At 42.0% G+C, this 18,122-nt stretch overlaps 1 protein-coding gene across 2 annotated transcripts in view; it reads right to left on the bottom strand.

Annotated features, from left to right (window-relative positions):
* Window positions 1-18,122, bottom strand: part of GUCY1A2 (guanylate cyclase 1 soluble subunit alpha 2) — a 295,427-nt gene that overhangs the window by 39,605 nt on the left and 237,700 nt on the right. For both annotated transcript variants that reach the window (XR_006286056.1, XM_037890081.2), the window contains exon 7: window positions 2,731-2,885. Coding sequence is in view for 1 of the 2 variants with exons in the window: in XM_037890081.2 (XP_037746009.1) it covers window positions 2,731-2,885 (155 nt within the window). In the remaining variant the exon portion in view is untranslated. The remainder of the gene's footprint in view (window positions 1-2,730; window positions 2,886-18,122) is intronic.

The following is an 18,122-nucleotide window of genomic DNA, read 5'->3' on the forward strand; positions in this document are numbered from 1 at the left end:
ATAAACAATTATTTTAGTTTCATAGTTCAGCAGTATGTGTTTAGGCAGGCACGTGTTTGTAACATGTGTTTCTTTTATCCCCTGGAATGAATCGGTTACAAAGTGAGTCAGAAGCTATACATCTTGTTAGTTTAAGACAGGAATTACAATAATTTGAAACTCAGTCTCCGACACATGAATGGAAGGAGACCTTCTTTCCTGTCACTACCTTGAAAATGTAAGGCTAAAGTTTCCTTGTTAGGTTAATTTTGGGAGGGAGAGAGAGTGGGGTGGGAGGAGCAGGAGAAATTGCTAAGTTGGGCCATTCCGTTAAAGTCAATGGTTAAAGTTAAAGTCTCACTCCAGTTGACTGAAGTGAGAACAGGATTGAGCAAATAAATATGGATTAATAAAAATACTTGCATTATATTTCCTGGGACTGCACAGAACAGGGACACATTTTAGAGCTCTTTGCCCAAAGTGCTAGTGATACAACTCAGGGGGTTCACAAGTGGTGCAACACTCACTTTTGTGCTCCTACAATCCTGAGTGGCTGTTATCAGGGTTGCGCCCCCAACATACCTTACAGTAGCCTAAAAGCTATTCTGTGTCATGCAAACAGCCAATTAGCTCAAGCATCAAATTGGCAGCAGGGGACTGGCAGGGTTGTATGAAGACACGCCCACATCCCGGTTACTATAGCCACACCCCTCAGTTACGGCACAGTGGAAGATGATGTAAGAGCCTTTGCACCAGCCTATACTACCAGGAGATCATTCACAGGGGCAATCCTCCCAGGGCTAGTTAAATTGGCTTTAAAGGTAGCATGGTGCAAAGCAGACACAACACGTCCCAAGATCTGTTCTCCAGTCCCATAGTGAGCTAATGTTTCATTCTTGCAGCCAAAGTAATAACAGAATGGCTACTGAAACCACTAGGAACAGCACTGGACCTTAAAGGTCCTTACCTTTAAAAGGTAAGAGTTCTAACATTCTATGAATGGTCTAAGTAAGTAGGTTACTTCTGTACTGAGCTTTCATCAGACTAACAAAAAACATATATCTACCTTTCCTGGCTGGATTTCCTCTAAGGGCCAAATTCTTCTCTCAATAATACCCATGTCAACTGGCGCAATGTCACTGATGTCAGCAGAATTCCTGCACTCCAGGTTTAAATCTGTGCAACTCACATGAAAGTCTCTTACTTCTTCAAATATCTCTCTAACACTGACAGGACTTCCAGAACCAGCAATAGAAACAGATGGGGATGGAGACAGCTTTCAGCAACAGAGGGCAAAATGTCTTCAAAATATGGCTGAAGGCAGATTTAAGTGCTGCAAAGACCTTGTGCTACTTCTAAAGAGGGGTGACTTTCACCCACTGACTTCTATGGGAGTTACTTTATCAGGAAAAACCCCTGAAAAGACTTTTTATGTTTTGATTACACTGAGGTCAAGACGCTAAGTTCCGATATGTTTAAAGAGAAGAGAGATTTTCTAATTTTAATTTAAAATAATGTGCAGAGTTTTCCCATACTTAAGATTAGTTTGGGTCCTGGTTTTTCTTCTCTATTACCATGCAGCTGTCTGAAGCCACTGCTGGGTACTTCATGATCAAAAATCTTCTCAGTATGTCTGTCACTTACTTAAGTAACTGCACATCTTCTGTTGTGTAAGTTTTACCTGTCATGAATGGGTTCTCCAGATGAATGTCATTTCATTCACCAGTTTTAATTATTTTTTAACTTTAGTGTCCCACTGCTTTATATTTTAGCATATCAGAAGCTTCAAGTCTTGGATGACGAAATTCCATTTAAAACTTTAATTTATATAGATAGGTACAGGAAAGATAAATATGGAAATGCATGACTGAAAACCCCCCTCCCCAGCATGGCTTGATTGGTGGTTCACAGTATTACAGCATTCAGCTAGATGCTGAAGCCTGGGCAAAGCTGTGCTTCAGAAAATTACTTCACATAACAAATAATGTAGAAGAACAAGAGAGATATAGATCTCTTGACAAAGAAATGAGCACGTAAGAACTAATCAAGTTGCAGAAATTCTTCTAGTCAATCTGTTAAATTTGAACAATTAGAGGAACTTTCTTTTAGGCCAGCTGTTTCTCATAACCTGATTTAATCAAAAGTACTCTGAATTTGTATAATTTCTCCAAAGGGTTAGCAACGAGAATGTTTTGCCATTTTCTATCTTTTTTTTTGCATTATGAAAATGTTTTTATTGAGTGCCTCTTGACAGTGCTAAATAATATATTTGCCTCCAACTATACATAGAACTCTTTGAAATCTTAGCCTCATCAGTAAAATTAAACACACTCTCATAAGCCATTGGAATTGCACCTTCCTACATCAAGTCCACATAGGGGTGAGGAACAGAACCCTCAGCCAAAAACTATAACAATATCCATGGAGTACATGGTATGGGGGAGGTAGGATAGACATTGCCCACTTAGGTGCTATTTTGGACTAGCTGATATATGGATTTACTGGCCATTTCCCTACCATTCCTTTGGCCTGCCAACAGCTCACTCTTAGCTCTGCAGCAGTAAATCCTGGAGCAGTGAAAAGGGCCTGTGGAATGCTCCTTCCCAGCCCCTCCGAGTGTTTCACTCATTTTCTTTGGTGGGAGTTTTGCAGCTGCCCTAGAGGGGGTGGAGACTGCAGGATGCATCACAAGATTTCACTCAAAAGCCAGGGCTGAAATCAAAGCAATCCAGAAAGGCTAGCAGCACTTACTGGTATGTGGTTGGACTGACATTGATGCGACGCGGATGACTTCCTGACTCAAACTTGCTTGCCAGAGTGACGTTGTTTCCAAAGAGACAATAACGTGGCATTCTCACACCAACAACTCCAGCCAGAACTGATCCTGAATGAATTCCTATCCTCATCTGGGGAAAAAAACAAAAAAATAACTCAACAACATGTGTTTGTAACTTCTGTAGCTCTAACCATTGCTAATGTAGTCAGAGTGCTTTTACAGTGTTTGCCCAGGCCACTCCCAAGAACCAATTTGAAGCGATAATAAACTGCGGAGGAAACAGCAAGCTCTTCCCATACAATACAGACAGAATTAAAAAGTAAAGGGGATGAATGCACCTTTGCAATATAACTATGTCTAGAAAGATAAGACTTTTTAATTGGTAAATGTCAATTTTGCTGTGCGCACGCGCACGCACACACACAAGCCAACAAAAATATTTCTATTGATGGTAATATAAATTTACAGATAGGTGAAGTAAGAAAAATGCTGCTTGAGAACCTATTAAAATTTGATTTAAGGATACTTACTTTGTGTATTTTGACATATGATGTTTACAGTTTATGTATTTAACAGTTCTAAAGCATAAACTTTTTGAATCTCAGTGTCTACTGTAATTAATTATTGTTTGACACTCCCATTGTCCAACTCGCCCATAATTTCCCATGACTGTGAAAATTTAAAATAGATAAAAATTGAAAAAATGCTTTAAAATAAACGTTGATATTATCCATCGAAATTATATCTCAAATTCTGCCATGCCTAAGTATAACTTACATATGTAGGGGATTACTGATATGTAAAAAATAACCACTTACAGGACACTGTAGGGGAAAGATCTCAATATTGATACAAAAATTATATTTACAGTATAATACTTTTTTAAGGTAGTTACAAACTTGTTTCTGCCTTTATTGACTATTAAGATATAGCTACAAGTATGTAATAAGCAGGATGCTTAAAAATATAACAATACATACTATATTTAGCTAGCTATGTTACCAAGCATAAAGCCAATCAAAGACATTCCAGGAGGTTTCTGCTTTCTGTCCCCAAGGACAAGCACTAACTCCTTCTTAGCCATAAGGATTTTTATTGCCCATAAGTGTTGTACAAATTCAGAAAATCTGCATTTTAAAGTAAACCTTGCTTTAACTTTGTACTACTTTCTGTTGTGCCATGTTTTAAAGATGAACTTATTATTGAAATTTGTGCTTTGAACAAAAGATTCAATAGAAGTTTACTTGCTATAGCAAGACTGTAACCATGTGAAACATTCATGTTTTAGGAAGAGACCTGATTGCAAGAAGGAGTGTAGGAATTTGTTATCAGAACAATACATTTAAGTCATAAATGAGCCTATACCTCAATTGTCACCCTTTTCTTTTCAATGGAAAATCCCTGCTTGTGTCTTTTAAAACTTAAGGAAAAACATATGTGGTTGGAAATATTTTACAGCTTTCGTTTAGTTCTTAAATATTGAAATGGCAAAAATCTTTGTGAAATGCAGATCTGCAAATAAAATTAACTAAATGCAAAGCTCCTGACACAGCTCCTAATATCACTGTCATGTAAATGGTAAAATGCTTTATTTACAAATACTGCAAGGCAATTTGATGCTATAACTGGTTACTAACATAAGAAGTCATATGAGTAAAGAAATGTTTATATTAATTGGGAAATTAGTTATCTGGCAATGCTTCAGCAATCCCTCATCAAACTTTGTGAAGACAAGAACCACCTCTTCAAAGACTGGTAAAAAGAAAAGACAATACCTTCTTTGATGGTCATTGCAGCTTAAAGACTCTAAGAATTTAATTTAACAAGGCCATTTTGAGAGCTGACTTTTATAAAGAGAACAGAAATGTTTGGACTCATTTGAAACACAATTTTTACTCCTTTTAAATCCTGATGGAACTAAAGGGATATATCAGAAAACTGACTGAACTTAAAAAAAAAAAAGGATTAAAACTAACTTTAAAATGTGCCTGATGCTTTCCCACCACAAGAACAACAAAAGCAGTTAAAGAAATTTTGTATATTCATTAGGCAAACAACATATGCAGGAGCTGAGGGTGTCACCTAAGCCAAACCTCAACTGCATGAAGCCAGTGAAAGGGTGACAGCAACCAACTTTGAATCTAAACAAGCCTGAAAAAGAGATGTGTTTTCCTAATTTCATGGAAATGGGAAGGAGAAGAGTATAAAACCCTGAAGTGAGAATTCCCCACCACATCCCCTCTGCTACCTTGCTTAGACACAAGTGCACCACAGCTCATCCTGTCCATCTCTGCAAGAAGCTGACACAGATAGATATGAAAAACAGAGAAGACTCAAGAGGAAACCAACCCAGGGAAAAAGCTCCCCAAGACTTCAATATGGATTGGTTAACCAAGACACTGCCAAGTGATTAGATTTAAACTCTTGTAATGATTTTATTAAGATATGAAATTGCTGTTGTAATTTAAAATGCTAACAGTTCTTCAGTTAGACACCAAGTGGTTAGATCACATATTCCTGGAGTGAAGACAGGGGCTAAACATTCTAAACAGAAATTGTGGGATTTAATTGGATTTAAGATACTCAGTATTCATAAATGGCCTATCTCAATAAATAGCTCCTTAAATAGCTTCTTCTAAGTAATTGATTTAAATATTTCTTCACTTTCATACGATTTAGTTGAGATTGTTTACCTTGCCCAATTAGGAACTCTGTGGTTATTCTTAATAACCAATAAGATTCACTTTTCCTTAAACAAAATTATTTTGCTCCTCTATAACCCTTTTCAGTTATCTAAGGATATAATAAGTTTGGCTTCATGATAATTTTGGAAAATAAGACCTTGGTCTCAACTTACCAAACAAATTGGCCCACCAAAGCAGTTTCACTCTCAGAGGTGTAATCTCTGCTAGAAGTACTTCATCAAGATACACACAGAAGGGATTGTAATGGAAGTAACCAGTTTATCTTCTGTGTTCGGTCACCTGTGTTTTGTTTAATGCTTTCTTCTCCTTTACTTTTTTACTTCATAATTAGATAGCCATGGTTAATAATTATGATTATTTTGCTTGGACTTGATCATGGTGTGTGCTAAGGTATATAAAAGAACCCCTGTGACTAAAATAATGGGAGTCACACACCTGAGTTGGCAGTAAGAGAAAACAACTAGTCAGAGCTGGCTTTTCTTGTTTCTCTAGACTAGATATTTTTAGTCATTTTAAAAATCAAATTACTTGGCATCCAACAATTAAAATGACCCTTTTCTACCCCATAAATGGACGAGATGGCCAGGAACACCTTGAAGGATGCTTTTTGCCACCAGAGTTAGCACATACCTTAAAATAACTTCTTTAAATTAGTGAGAAGAGGAGTGATGTGGAATGAATGAATGTGGCATTTCTATTCTTCAATTCAGTTTTCCTCCACAACCTCAAGGCAGCTTTTATTACTTTGTCAAACTGAGAAATGGCAAACGGGAAGATGCTGAAGATTGAGACAGTGGTGCTTTTAAAGTCGTCTTACCACAAGGGTGTTCAGGAGGCACAAATCCCTGACAAACTAAAGAAACCGTATCTGTTCTAACAGCCATTCCCCTGTAACTGTCTGGGATGTAGAGATTACGTTGGGATAGAATGTGTGGCGGCACCATCCAAGCCCCTTTCAAAGTGAATAATCAAACAGAAGAGATTTATTTTGAACATATTTTGAAAACTAACTGTACTGGCCAAGAAAATCAGCTTCACAAATAGGGAAATCTCTCTCCCTCTTTTTTTTTTTTTTTTTTTTAAACTCGCTCTATAAAAACAAGTCAAAAGCAGATAGCTGTGTTTACATCTGGAGAGGTTACTCTTGCACAACAAAATCTAAATAGCCCCAGTACTCAAAATAATAGACAGGTAATAAATAACAGCTGTCAAAATAGCCACCACAGTGGATCTGCTCTGGACTCAAACTGGTGACCTTGCAGTAGAAGTCTCCATATCCTATTATTAAATACCTTGATTAATCTAGTTTACAGTTATTATCCCCCCATCCCTTCAATCACTAGGTTTTTATATCAAGGAAAATATCAAATGCAGAGCACAAATATAAACTGGAATGACAACATCACTAGCCTATACACACAATGAATAATTGTTGACATTTCTTAGTGTTATAACACATACTAACATTTCATTACCCTGTTTACCTGTTCACGTTTGTGAAGCTCGGAGAAATGATATGTGAAGAGCATCCTACGTTATTCCACAGCCTACGGTTCTCCGCATGTGTACATTTTTTTCCCCCATGCAAACACACATGCTCTTGGTTTGGTTCCTTGGCTACAGACCACAAAACGACTTCCTGAATAAATATAACATTATACCCATTGTGTACGAAGCCCATGCCTAACAAACACACATGGCACTGATTCTAGATTCACTGAACAATACTAAACCATCCCCACAAGCACTGCAATGTTCACAATAATGCTGTCAATTACAGGCTAGGACAAAAACATTCTGTAAGTAAATAGCATTTTCCTTCAATTAAGCTTTCAACTCTTTTGGTACAGTTTTCAAGGCAACTATTGAATTCACTCAAGTACCTTTAAGCTACGGGGTTGGAGTGTGCCCACAAACTTGCTTGAGAACCATCTGTGAGTTCTCATCTCATATTTTATTTCAAAAATATTATTGGTTATGTAGCTTTACCATTTTTGTTACAGCATATGTTTTGACTATGTTGTCTGTTTCTGATCAAGAGGCAGTTCCCGCAGCCAATACCCACACAAATAGTCCTTATACATACAAATAGCACATGCAATTGTTGCTGGAGTCACGACTATTCACATCAGTGAAAGTCACCAGACCTGCCCTCAGTAAGCTCGTTAGAGGCAGTGATATCTCCACCTTTGTATAGCATCAAGGATGCTGTCAGCTCTCAATCAGTAATAAGGCACTTTTACAATGTCTTGTTATTGTGGGACGCAAAGGGTGGGGTGAAGGATTAGTTGCTTTGTGCCCAGCTGTAAGAGAATGGAATTGTACTCCTAGTGCTACCTACTTACTCCACTGCTACTTTGTGCATTTATTAAAGGTTCACAAACAAAACTACTTATTGTGGTCTGTCCCCTCAGTACATTCAATTACATGCTAAAGCTAGGTTGAAACTAATAGAAGAAATGGTTATGTATCTTAACAGTGATTTTTCGAGATGAGATGCAGACATGTATTCCACTTAGGTGCATGCCTGGCCAGTGCACCGGAGCTGGAGAATTTTGCCTAGCAGTACCCATAGAGGGGCGGCGCTCACGCCTCATGGCCACAGCTCCTCCCCTGGCTATATGAAGTGGCAATGTTCTGACCTCCCTCAGTTCCTTTACACCAAAACACCTAAAGATTAGACTCCAATGCAGAGGGGCTGGAGGGTGTGTCATGAAATAGACATCTGGATCACATCTCAAAGAACCACAGTTCCAGTAAGTAACCATTTCTTCTTCAAGTAGATGCAGCTGTATATTCCTCTTAAGTGACTCACAAGCAGTACTCACAGGAGGTGCGGCTTGGAGTCTATTTAAACAAGGTCTGCAGGACAGCCCTCCCAAAATTTGCATCTGCTCTGGATGCCTCAGTAATGGGATAAAGGTTCATAAAACCATGTATCGATAACCATGTTGCAGCCCGGCAAACTTCCAATATTGAGATGTCACTGAGGAATGCTACTGAGTTGCCTGAGTTGCACTTACAGAATGAGCTTGCACCCACAGAGGGGGCATAGCTGAAGCTGTTTCGTATGCAGTCTTGATGTAGGAACTTAAACACTTAGACACTGTTTGTCAGGAGATTACCTGTCCCTTCATACAGTTTGCATATGACACAACAGGATGCATTGAAGCCCGAAAGAGTTTAGTCCTGTTCAGCTAAAAGGCCAGACATTGTCTGATGTCCAGTGTGTGAAGGTGGGGATCCTCTGGAAATGAATGTAGCTTAGGAAAAAACATGGGTAAATATACTGCCCATCAGAGCCAATAAGATGGTGTTAAGGTCCCACAAAGTAACTGATTCCAACACCAATGGATGGAGACGAAGGATTCCTTTTAAGAATCTCACCAACATGGCACTGAAAAACATCGATCTTCCACGAATGAGTGGATGAAAGCCTGACATCACCACTAGATGAACCCTCAAGGAGCTAATTGCAAGACTGAAGATGCAGCAAGTACTCAAAGATATCTTGGATACTGGCCAGCATTGGCTGAACTCCACAGGTCAATGACCACATTAAAAAAATGTTTCCATTTTGCCAAAAAGGCCATTCTGGTAAAGCGTTTTCTACTACTGACTAGGAACTGTCAAACAGCCACTGAACATCACTCTTTGTCCTCATTCAACTATGGTGCACCATGCCGTGAGATGCAGGGAGCTGAACACAGGATGCAAGGTGCAACTGTGATTCTGTGAGAAAGGGTTGGGACGTAGAGGAAGAGGTATGGGAGGCTGACTCGAGAGTGTAAGAAGGTTGGAAAACCAACATTGCCTTGCCGATGGTGAGGCAATGAGGATGATCTTGGCCCAATCCACTTTCAGATTGAGGATTGGGAATGATTGGGATCAGAAGAAAAGCACATAGGAGAGTCAACTGCCAGCTGACATGGAGGGCGTTGATCAGGGAACCCAGAATAAGGCCCCCTCAAGAGCAGAATAGACAACATTCCCTGTTGTCCCTCATAGTGAACAGATTGGTCGTTGGCATGCCTCAAGCCATGAAGATGACTTGCATAACATTGAACTTCAGGGACCACTCATGACTCAGGGAAAGAATTCCTGTTGAGATGATTCTGGACCCTGGGGAACTGATCAGATATCAGAGTTCTCCAATGTATTCTTGGCAGAGCACCATGGAGTGTGCTCCACAACTTGCATTTTTACATAATAAGTCACGATGGTATTGTTGGTAAGTATGAGAACCACTGAAATCCTCGATGCGGTCTAGGAAAATGAGACAGGCATTGTAGGTGGCTTGCAGCTCTAGGACACTGATATGCAGTGAAGCTTCCTGCTCCAACCACAGACCCTGAACCTTCAGCGACCCAATGTGCTCCCCAACCCATCAGGGAGGCATCGGTGACAACAACTGTGATTGGTAAGAGCCAGGCAAAGGGAATCATAGACTTACATTCCCCTGATCCATCCACCAGTGCAAGGAGACCAGGATCAATGGAGGGGGGCAGACCAACCTGTCTAAGGGATGAACGGTCAGATGGTAAACTATCCTGAGACATATTTGAAGAGGGTGAAGGTGCAACCTTGCAAATAGAACCACCTGCATACATGCAGACGTGTCCCAAGGGCCTCAGACACATGCAAACTGTTGTGGAAGGCTGAGATTGCAGACCATGAAAAAATTGCAGACCATGGAAATGGTCAGTCAGTAAAAATGCTGTCAAACTCAGACTATTAGGGTCCCAGTGAACTTGACTTTCTGGTATTTAGGATGAGACTCAGATAGTCAAGTAAGTCCAGTGTAACACATACGTGAGAAAAGACTTCTTCTCTGGACCTGCCCCTTAGTAGCCAATTGTCCAGATATGGGAGACATGGATTCCATTCTTTTTGAGGTATGCTGTTACCATGACCATGCATATGGTAAAGACCCAGGGGGCAGAAGACTGACTGAAAGGAAGGACTGTGTAATGAAAAATGACGATTTGCCGTGATGAACCGGAAAAAACTTCTGTGGCTCGGGAGAATCGCCAAATTGAAATAAGCATCCTGAAGGTTCAGAGCAGCAAACCAGTTGTTCTGAGTCAACACGGGGAGGATAGTTGACAGGGTGACCGGAACCTCACACATTTGTCCTGAGGGGGCAAGTAACTGATCTGACCCATGTGTCACCCAAAACAAAGGAGGGATTGGCACCAATGGTGGGAATGTTAGCGTCGGCACTGAACACTCCTCTGTTGTTCCCAGTGCCAGGAGCGGCGTCAATCTCTCTGTTGGAAGTCAGTGGCAGTACTGAAGCAGCTGAGAGTGCCAAAGTGGAGGGTGGTGAGAGCCACCCTGATAATATCTAGAGTGCAGAATGAAACTGTGCCAAGGAATTTCCTGGTGCTGACGATATCCCTTTCACCAAGCCCTGATTCCACAGACTGTGGAAGGGGAACGTCAGGATGCAGTGCCAACAGAGCCAAAGGTTCAGCAGCCCATCCAGCCAACGAGGCTAGGAACAGCAGAGATGTGGCAAAGTCCTGGACCAAGTGAGAGGTCAGGATGGAAAGGCAGAGGAGTCCATAGCCAGCTGGTATGCTGCCAGCATGGAAACATCTGGTACGGGCACTGCCCTCATCGGTACCAGACTCAACAGAACTCTGCCAAAACCAGAGTTGAAGGTACAGGGTCTCTAACCTCCCTGTGTGGTACTGGGGAGTGGTTAGGGGCACCCGCACTGGTCCAGGTTCTTCCTGGGGGAAGAACAGTCATCCCCACAAGGCCTGGAGTGGTCTTATGCAAACTTTTCCTTGGCGCACTTGATGGGGAACAGCTCCTCTGTCTCTTTGGAGAGGTGCCAGCTCCAGAGTGCAAAGCAGTAGCACTCTCAAAACCCCAGGGCAAACTCCAGTCCAATGAGGGCCTTGGTGTTGAAGCAGGCCACATCACCTGTTCAAACAGGTGCTGCTTTAGGAGAAATTCCCTAGCCACCTGAGTCTGTTTCATGCACAATCTAGAAATCACACACCATGCCTAGACATGGGCCTTGCCTAAGCACACCAAGCACTGCCTGTGGGGATTGTTGTGGGGGATCACTTCCCCAAACAATGAACAATCTTTAAACCCCAGTGAGGGCATCACAGGGGAATACTTAACTAAATGTAACTAATACTAAATCTAACTAACACTGAGGCCATGTCTACACTACAAAAGTACTCCGATTTTACAGAAGTCGATTTTTGGGAACAGATTGTATAAAGTTGAGTGCATGCGTCCACACTAAGCACATTAATTCAGCGGTGTGCGTCCACAGTACCGTGGCAAGCGTCGACATTCCAAGCCATGCACTTTGGGTAGCCACAGTTCCTGCAGTCCCTGCTGCCCGTTGGAATTCTGGGCTGAGCTCCCAATGCCTGATGGGGCCAAAAATTTGTCACGTGTGGTTATGGGTAAATGTCATCAGTCAACCCTCCCTTCCTCCGTGAAAGCAACGGCAGACAATCATTTTGCTCCTTTTTGCCTGGATTGCCCGAGCAGACGCCATAGCACGGCAAGCATGGAGCCCATTCAGCTCACCGCAGCAGTTATGACCATTGTAAACACCTCGCGCATTATTGTGTAATTTATGCAAACCAGAACCAGGCAAGGAGGCAACAGCAGCACGGTGATGAGGACATGAACACAGATTTCTCTAAAACTGCGGTCCCCGGCAATTTGGAGATCATGGTATTACTGCGGCAGGCTCATGCCATGAACGCTGATTCTGGGCCCGGGAAACAAGCACAGAGTGGTGGGACCACATAGTGTTGCAGGTTTGGGATGATTCCCAGTGGCTCCGAAACTTTCGCATGTGTAAGGGCACTTTCATGGAACTTTGTGACTTGCTTTCCCCTGCCCTGAAGCACAAGAATACCAAGATGAGAGCAGCCCTCACAGTTCACAAGTGAGTGGCAATAGCCCTGTGGAAGCTTGCAATGCTAGACAGCTACCGGTCAGTCAGGAATCAATTTGGAGTGGGCAAATCTACTGTGGGGGTTGCTGTGATGCAAGTAGCCAACGCAATCATTGAGCTGCTGCTATCAAAGGTAGTGACTCTGGGAAATGTGCAGGTCATAGTAGATGGCTTTGCTTCAATGGGATTCCCTAACTGTGGTGGGGCTATAGATGGAACTCATATCCCTATCTTGGGACCGGACCACCAGGGCAGCCAGTACATAAATTGCAACGGGTACTTTACAATGGTGCTGCAAGCACCATGGATCACAAGGGACGTTTCACCAACATCAATGTGGGATGGCCAGGAAAGGTTCATGACGCTCGCGTCTTCAGGAACTCTGATCTGTTTAAACGGCTGCAGGAAGGGATTTACTTCCCAGACCAGAAAATAACTGTTGGGGATGCTGAAATGCCTACAGTTATCCTTGGGGACCCAGTCTACCCCTTAATGCCCTGGCTCATGAAGCTGTACACAGGCACCCTGGACAGTAGTAAGGAGCTGTTCAACTATAGGCTGAGCAAGTGCAGAATGGTGGTAGAGTGTGCATTTGCATGTCTAAAGGGTCGCTGGCGCAGTTTACTGACTCGCTCAGACCTCAGCCAAGCCAATATTCCCATTGCTACTGCTGCTTGCTGTGTGCTCCACAATCTCTGTGAGAGTAAGAGGGATATGTTTACGGTGGAGTGGGAGGTTGAGGCAAATCGCCTGGCCATTGAATACATGCAGCCAGACACCAGGGTGGTTAGAAGAGCACAGCAGGCAGCGGTGCGCATCAGAGAAGCTTTGAAAACCAGTTTCATGACTGACCAGGGTACTGTGTGACACTTCTGTTTGTTTCTCTTTGATGAAAACCCTCCCCCTTGGTTGCCTCTAAATTCCCTGTAAGCCACCGCCCTCCCACCTTCGATCACAGCTTGCTTGCAAAGGAAATAAAGTCACTATCGTTTAAAAAAATGTATTCTTTATTAATTGATTATAAAAATAGGGAGATAACTCACAAGGTAGCCCAGGTGGGGAGTGGGAGGACGGTAGGAGGGAAGGAAAAGGCCACTTCAAAACTTGTTGAATGACAGCCTTCTGTTGCTTGGGCTGTCCACTGGGGTGGAGTGGTTGGGTGCAAGTGCTACCCCTCTATGGGTATAGCTAGGCAAAATTCTCCAGCTTCAGTGAGCTAGTCACACATACACCTAAGTGGAATATCTGGCTGCATCCAATCTAACAACATGAGTTTTGTTTTGTTCTTTAAAAGGTGTGAGCAAAGCATACTTCAGATTGCAAGCCAGACATGAAGGAAGAAAACAAATTATTTTTAAAATGTCTTTTGGGAAGAAGAATATTGTTTTCTATTTCACTCTGAAATTTTCCACTTTATCACATTTCTGTATATTTTAGTATTGGCCAAAACTTTGGAAGAGAGGACTTTAATCAATAAGCTCAAACTCCAGTTGCAACAGTGTAAGGCATTCAGGAAGAACCAAAGCCCTACTCACGTGGCAGGTGGCTTACAGGATCTCTTATTTTTCATGGATGTCTCCTAGAAAGAGAACCTGGGGAAATGGCATTTGTGGCTGAGATAGTCTTGGGGTTCATTTAATAACAAACCAGTGAATGAGAAAGGAATAAAACTTGAATAAAACAAACTGGAGAGCTTCTGTAGTGAGCTGCTGCACACAGCCATGTGTGTTCCCAGCCATGTGTGTTCCTTCATGGAACATTTCCAAATTCCCATGTTCATAATACTGTCCCTCATGAGGAAGAGTCTCTAAACTATAATCTCTACAAACATATCTCTACAGGCAACAGGGCCGGCTCTAGGATTTTTGCAGCCCCAAGCAAAAAAAATTTTGGCCACCCCCGCTTTTTTTTCGTGCCCCCTCACCCCTGGCTCCGCCCCAGCTCCACCCCTTCCCAATCCCTTCCCCAAATCCCCAGCCCCACCTCCTCCCCCGGGCATGCTGCATTTCCCCCTCCTTGCTTCCTGCAGCTCCCCCCCACCGCAACCTCCCGCCCTAGCTCACCTCCACTCCGCCTGCTCCCCTGAACATGCCGCCGCTCCGCTTCTCCCCCTCCCTCTCAGGCAAGGGAGAGGCCACGCGTTCAGGGGAGCAGGCAGAATGGAGGTGAGCGAGGGTGGGTGGGGAGCGCAGGAAGTAAAGGGGGGGTAGAGGAACCGCTCCCCGTCCGAGCTCACCTCCACCTCCCCCGAGCGTGCCGCCGCTCGGCTTCTCCCCCTCCGAGCAAGCCTGGGAGGGAGGGGGAGAAGTCGAATGATGGCGGCGCACTCAGGGGAGCAGGCGGAGGAAGAGCGGGGGCGAGCTGGGGCGGTGGGGGCACATTTCTAGGGGCGGCGTGGCCGGCACTGGAATGCCACCCCTAGAAATGTGCCGCCCCAAGCAACTACTTGTTTTGCTGGTGCCTAGAGCCGGCCCTGACAAGCAATGTGGCATTTCTCCATGTATCTAGGGAGCCAACTGTAAGTCTACAGTATCAAAATGTCACACTTGCTGAGAATAATACGGGCAGATATATAACTTTTATATGGGCAGACATATAACTTTTTAAGGCAAACTCTTTGCTGGGCTGCTTTTCAGACCACCACCAACAGCTAAGTCTCATTTTATAAAACAAGCTTCTGGAAAAAAATGGCGATTTCATCATATGATATTGCTGGATCTTTTTTCCCAAACATACTATTGAAGAGATAATGACACTAAAAAGTTAAGGTTAAGATTTTTTTTTTAAAGTTGAGTTATGGAAGTACTTGTGGCACCTTAGAGACTAACAAATTTATTTGAGCATAAGCTTTTGTGGGCTACAGCCCATTTCATCGGATGCATGCAGTGGAAAATACAGTCGGATGATTTTATGTCAATGAGCTTTGTCAATGAGTGGACTGACTTTCAAAAGCACTGACAACCCACTATTGAGTACCCTTAGAATTCACCTTAAAAAGAAAGTGCTTTTCCATTTATTCCAAACTAGCTTTGAAATGATAAAGAAAGCTCATTGGTGCATGGGTGCACAACACTTGTATTATATTTTATTTAGGGGTCTACATATGGACTTGTGTGCTTAACTTTAGGCACCCATTAAAAATAGTGTTGGTCGTAAGTGAATTAGGTGTTTGAGATCTACAAAAACACTAAAAGGGGAGCACGCTGGATCTGACACAAAGTCATGCCAGTTAGCCTACAGGTAGAATATATTATTTACCATCCTGAATATAATTGATTTTATCACCAAAGCTACTGCAACAACAAAAAATAAAATAAAAAAATAAAAAGACCTGAGATGCTTTGACCTACCCTAGTTGAACTGTGAGGATTCCTCTTGGACCTAATAATGAGAGTTCAAAATGTGGAGTTATCATTAGATACTGAGATTAAAATACTGCAGTAAAAGTATTAACAACACTGGTCACGGTATGTTCTCTCATTGAAACATACAGAAAAATCTAAAATGTTTTCCCAGGACCATTTTTTAAAATGCTAAACAATCCCAGAACGAATCTATCCGTATACCACCTTATTTCTTTCTGTTGAACTAAAGCAGCAATGCTGGTATTATTTTCAGACTATTCGTCAGTGTACATATTGCTACTATGGACAACCACTTTCAATGGTGGTTTTTTGTTAACCTCAGGACTTCCTTGGGATGTTATTTCACTTAGAGGGAAGAAATCTTATTTGAAGTTCAATATGTTCAGCTTTTCCCCCTATGATTTGAGTTAGGCAAACAGAGGTTTGTAACAATTAAAAGTTTTATAATGAAAGTAAGAAGATTCCTGTCAATCAAGCTATTGGCAAAAATATACTCATTTTGGGACTTCAACTCAATGTGTTAATTTTTCAAAAAGATCAAAGCTTCTTGTCATGATGCTGAGATTACTTGGGACTAGAACTACAGTCATAGAAGGACCAAGCACAGAAGGACCAAGAGCACTGCAGGAAATCTTGTTTTTGTTTAAATTACTACCAAGGGGGTTAAAAATCCTGTTTCAAACTAGGAAAGAGGTTTCCATATCAAGTTTACTGTTTGCTTTGAAGCAATAAAGGATTTTTTTTTCTCAGTTTGAGCAAAGGGCAGTAATAAGTTGGAAAGAGAGCTATGCTTTAATATCTGTTAATGTGTCGTCCCTCAAATAAAGTGGAGGTACATTGTTTATTTCAGAAGAAGCAGTCGCATTAAACACAGGAGGTAGAAAATGTTAATAGGATGCATAGAAAATAATAGAGTCCTGATGAATAGAGTAATTCCATTAAGCTCATGGATGAAATCCTTCATGTAAAAAGACTTTCACAATTTGAAAGAATGAATCATCATAAAACATTCTTCCCACTTCAAATATGTAAATGATTATGCATCAATCAAATGCAAATATTACATACAGGTTTGACACATGAAACTGGCTCATATCACGTAAGGAAGAGTTTGCAAGCCCATACTTAATACCTGCTATTAGTTAAAATAACCATTATTCAATGTGAAATGCATTCATTTCATAAACATTTACTATTTCTATTGTGGAAGCCCAAAGACGCCCCAATCAGAATCAAGGCCAAACTGTGCTAGGTGATAGACAAACATATAGGAAGACAGTCTATCATATTGCTTGCCCTGAAGAGCTTACAATCTGGGATGACAAGCAATATATGAAAGGGCCATGAGGAATACAACCAAAATATGAAATATTTTATATTATACAAGTTTATAAACAGAGGCTTTTATTGAACAGAATAAGTACATGCACTTCAACTATGCTGACTGCTCCTCAACCTACTCTTAATTAGCTGGCTAATTACTTGTGAGCACCACGTAAGCAGGTCTGAAGGGCGGATTTGAATGATGAGAGGAATAGGGTCATACAGATACATTTGGAGAAGGCACCTCCAGGCATGAGTGGAAACTTGGAAGAAGGTGAGAAGATGGTTGTGAAAGAAGTCAAAGTTCAAAGCTCTCACAGCTGAGGGAGAAATGGATGGATGGACAATGGTAGCATCCTTTGGCAAAGTGGAGAGAGGCCATGTGGTGAGACAAGAGTGGATGTATAAGGAGGGGCAGATCTACGATGGACCTTGAAGGTGACTACCAGAAACTTGAACTGGATGCATTGGAAAATGGGGAGGAATTCAAAGAGGGGAATGATGTGAGCTGCACATCAGGCACTGAAAGTGACCTTAGCAGCAGTGGTTGGAATGGAGTGGAGAGGAGGTGATGTGGGTGTCAAAGAGGCCAAAGCAAAGTAGCTTGGCGTGATCAATATAGAAGATGAGGATGGCCTGGACAGACCTTTGGTTATCTGCATAGAAAGACTAGGCTGGATTTCTAAAACATTAGAGAAGAAGCAGCGGCAACATTTGGATGTGGCCTGTATATGTGGGACAAAGCAAATGGAGGAGTCAAAGATGATACTCTGGTTATGGGTGTGAGGGACAGGAAGGATGGGGTGGGGTGTTAACAGTGACAGAGAAGTTAGACTGGGGAAGAAAGCTAAAGAGTACAGCTTTGTCCTGTTGAAGTTTAATTTGATGGTGAAATATCCAAAAAGTGATATCAAAGAGACGGGTTGAAAGATAGGATGGACTGAGGGAGGCAGACAGAATGGAGAGGGAGATACTCAGCAAATGGAAACTACTGTTGGATTTGCTTTCTTGAATTACTAAACCCTAGAAGATTAAAA

This window comes from Chelonia mydas, chromosome 1 (assembly GCF_015237465.2).
Source record: "Chelonia mydas isolate rCheMyd1 chromosome 1, rCheMyd1.pri.v2, whole genome shotgun sequence".
Lineage (NCBI taxonomy): Eukaryota > Metazoa > Chordata > Testudines > Cheloniidae > Chelonia > Chelonia mydas.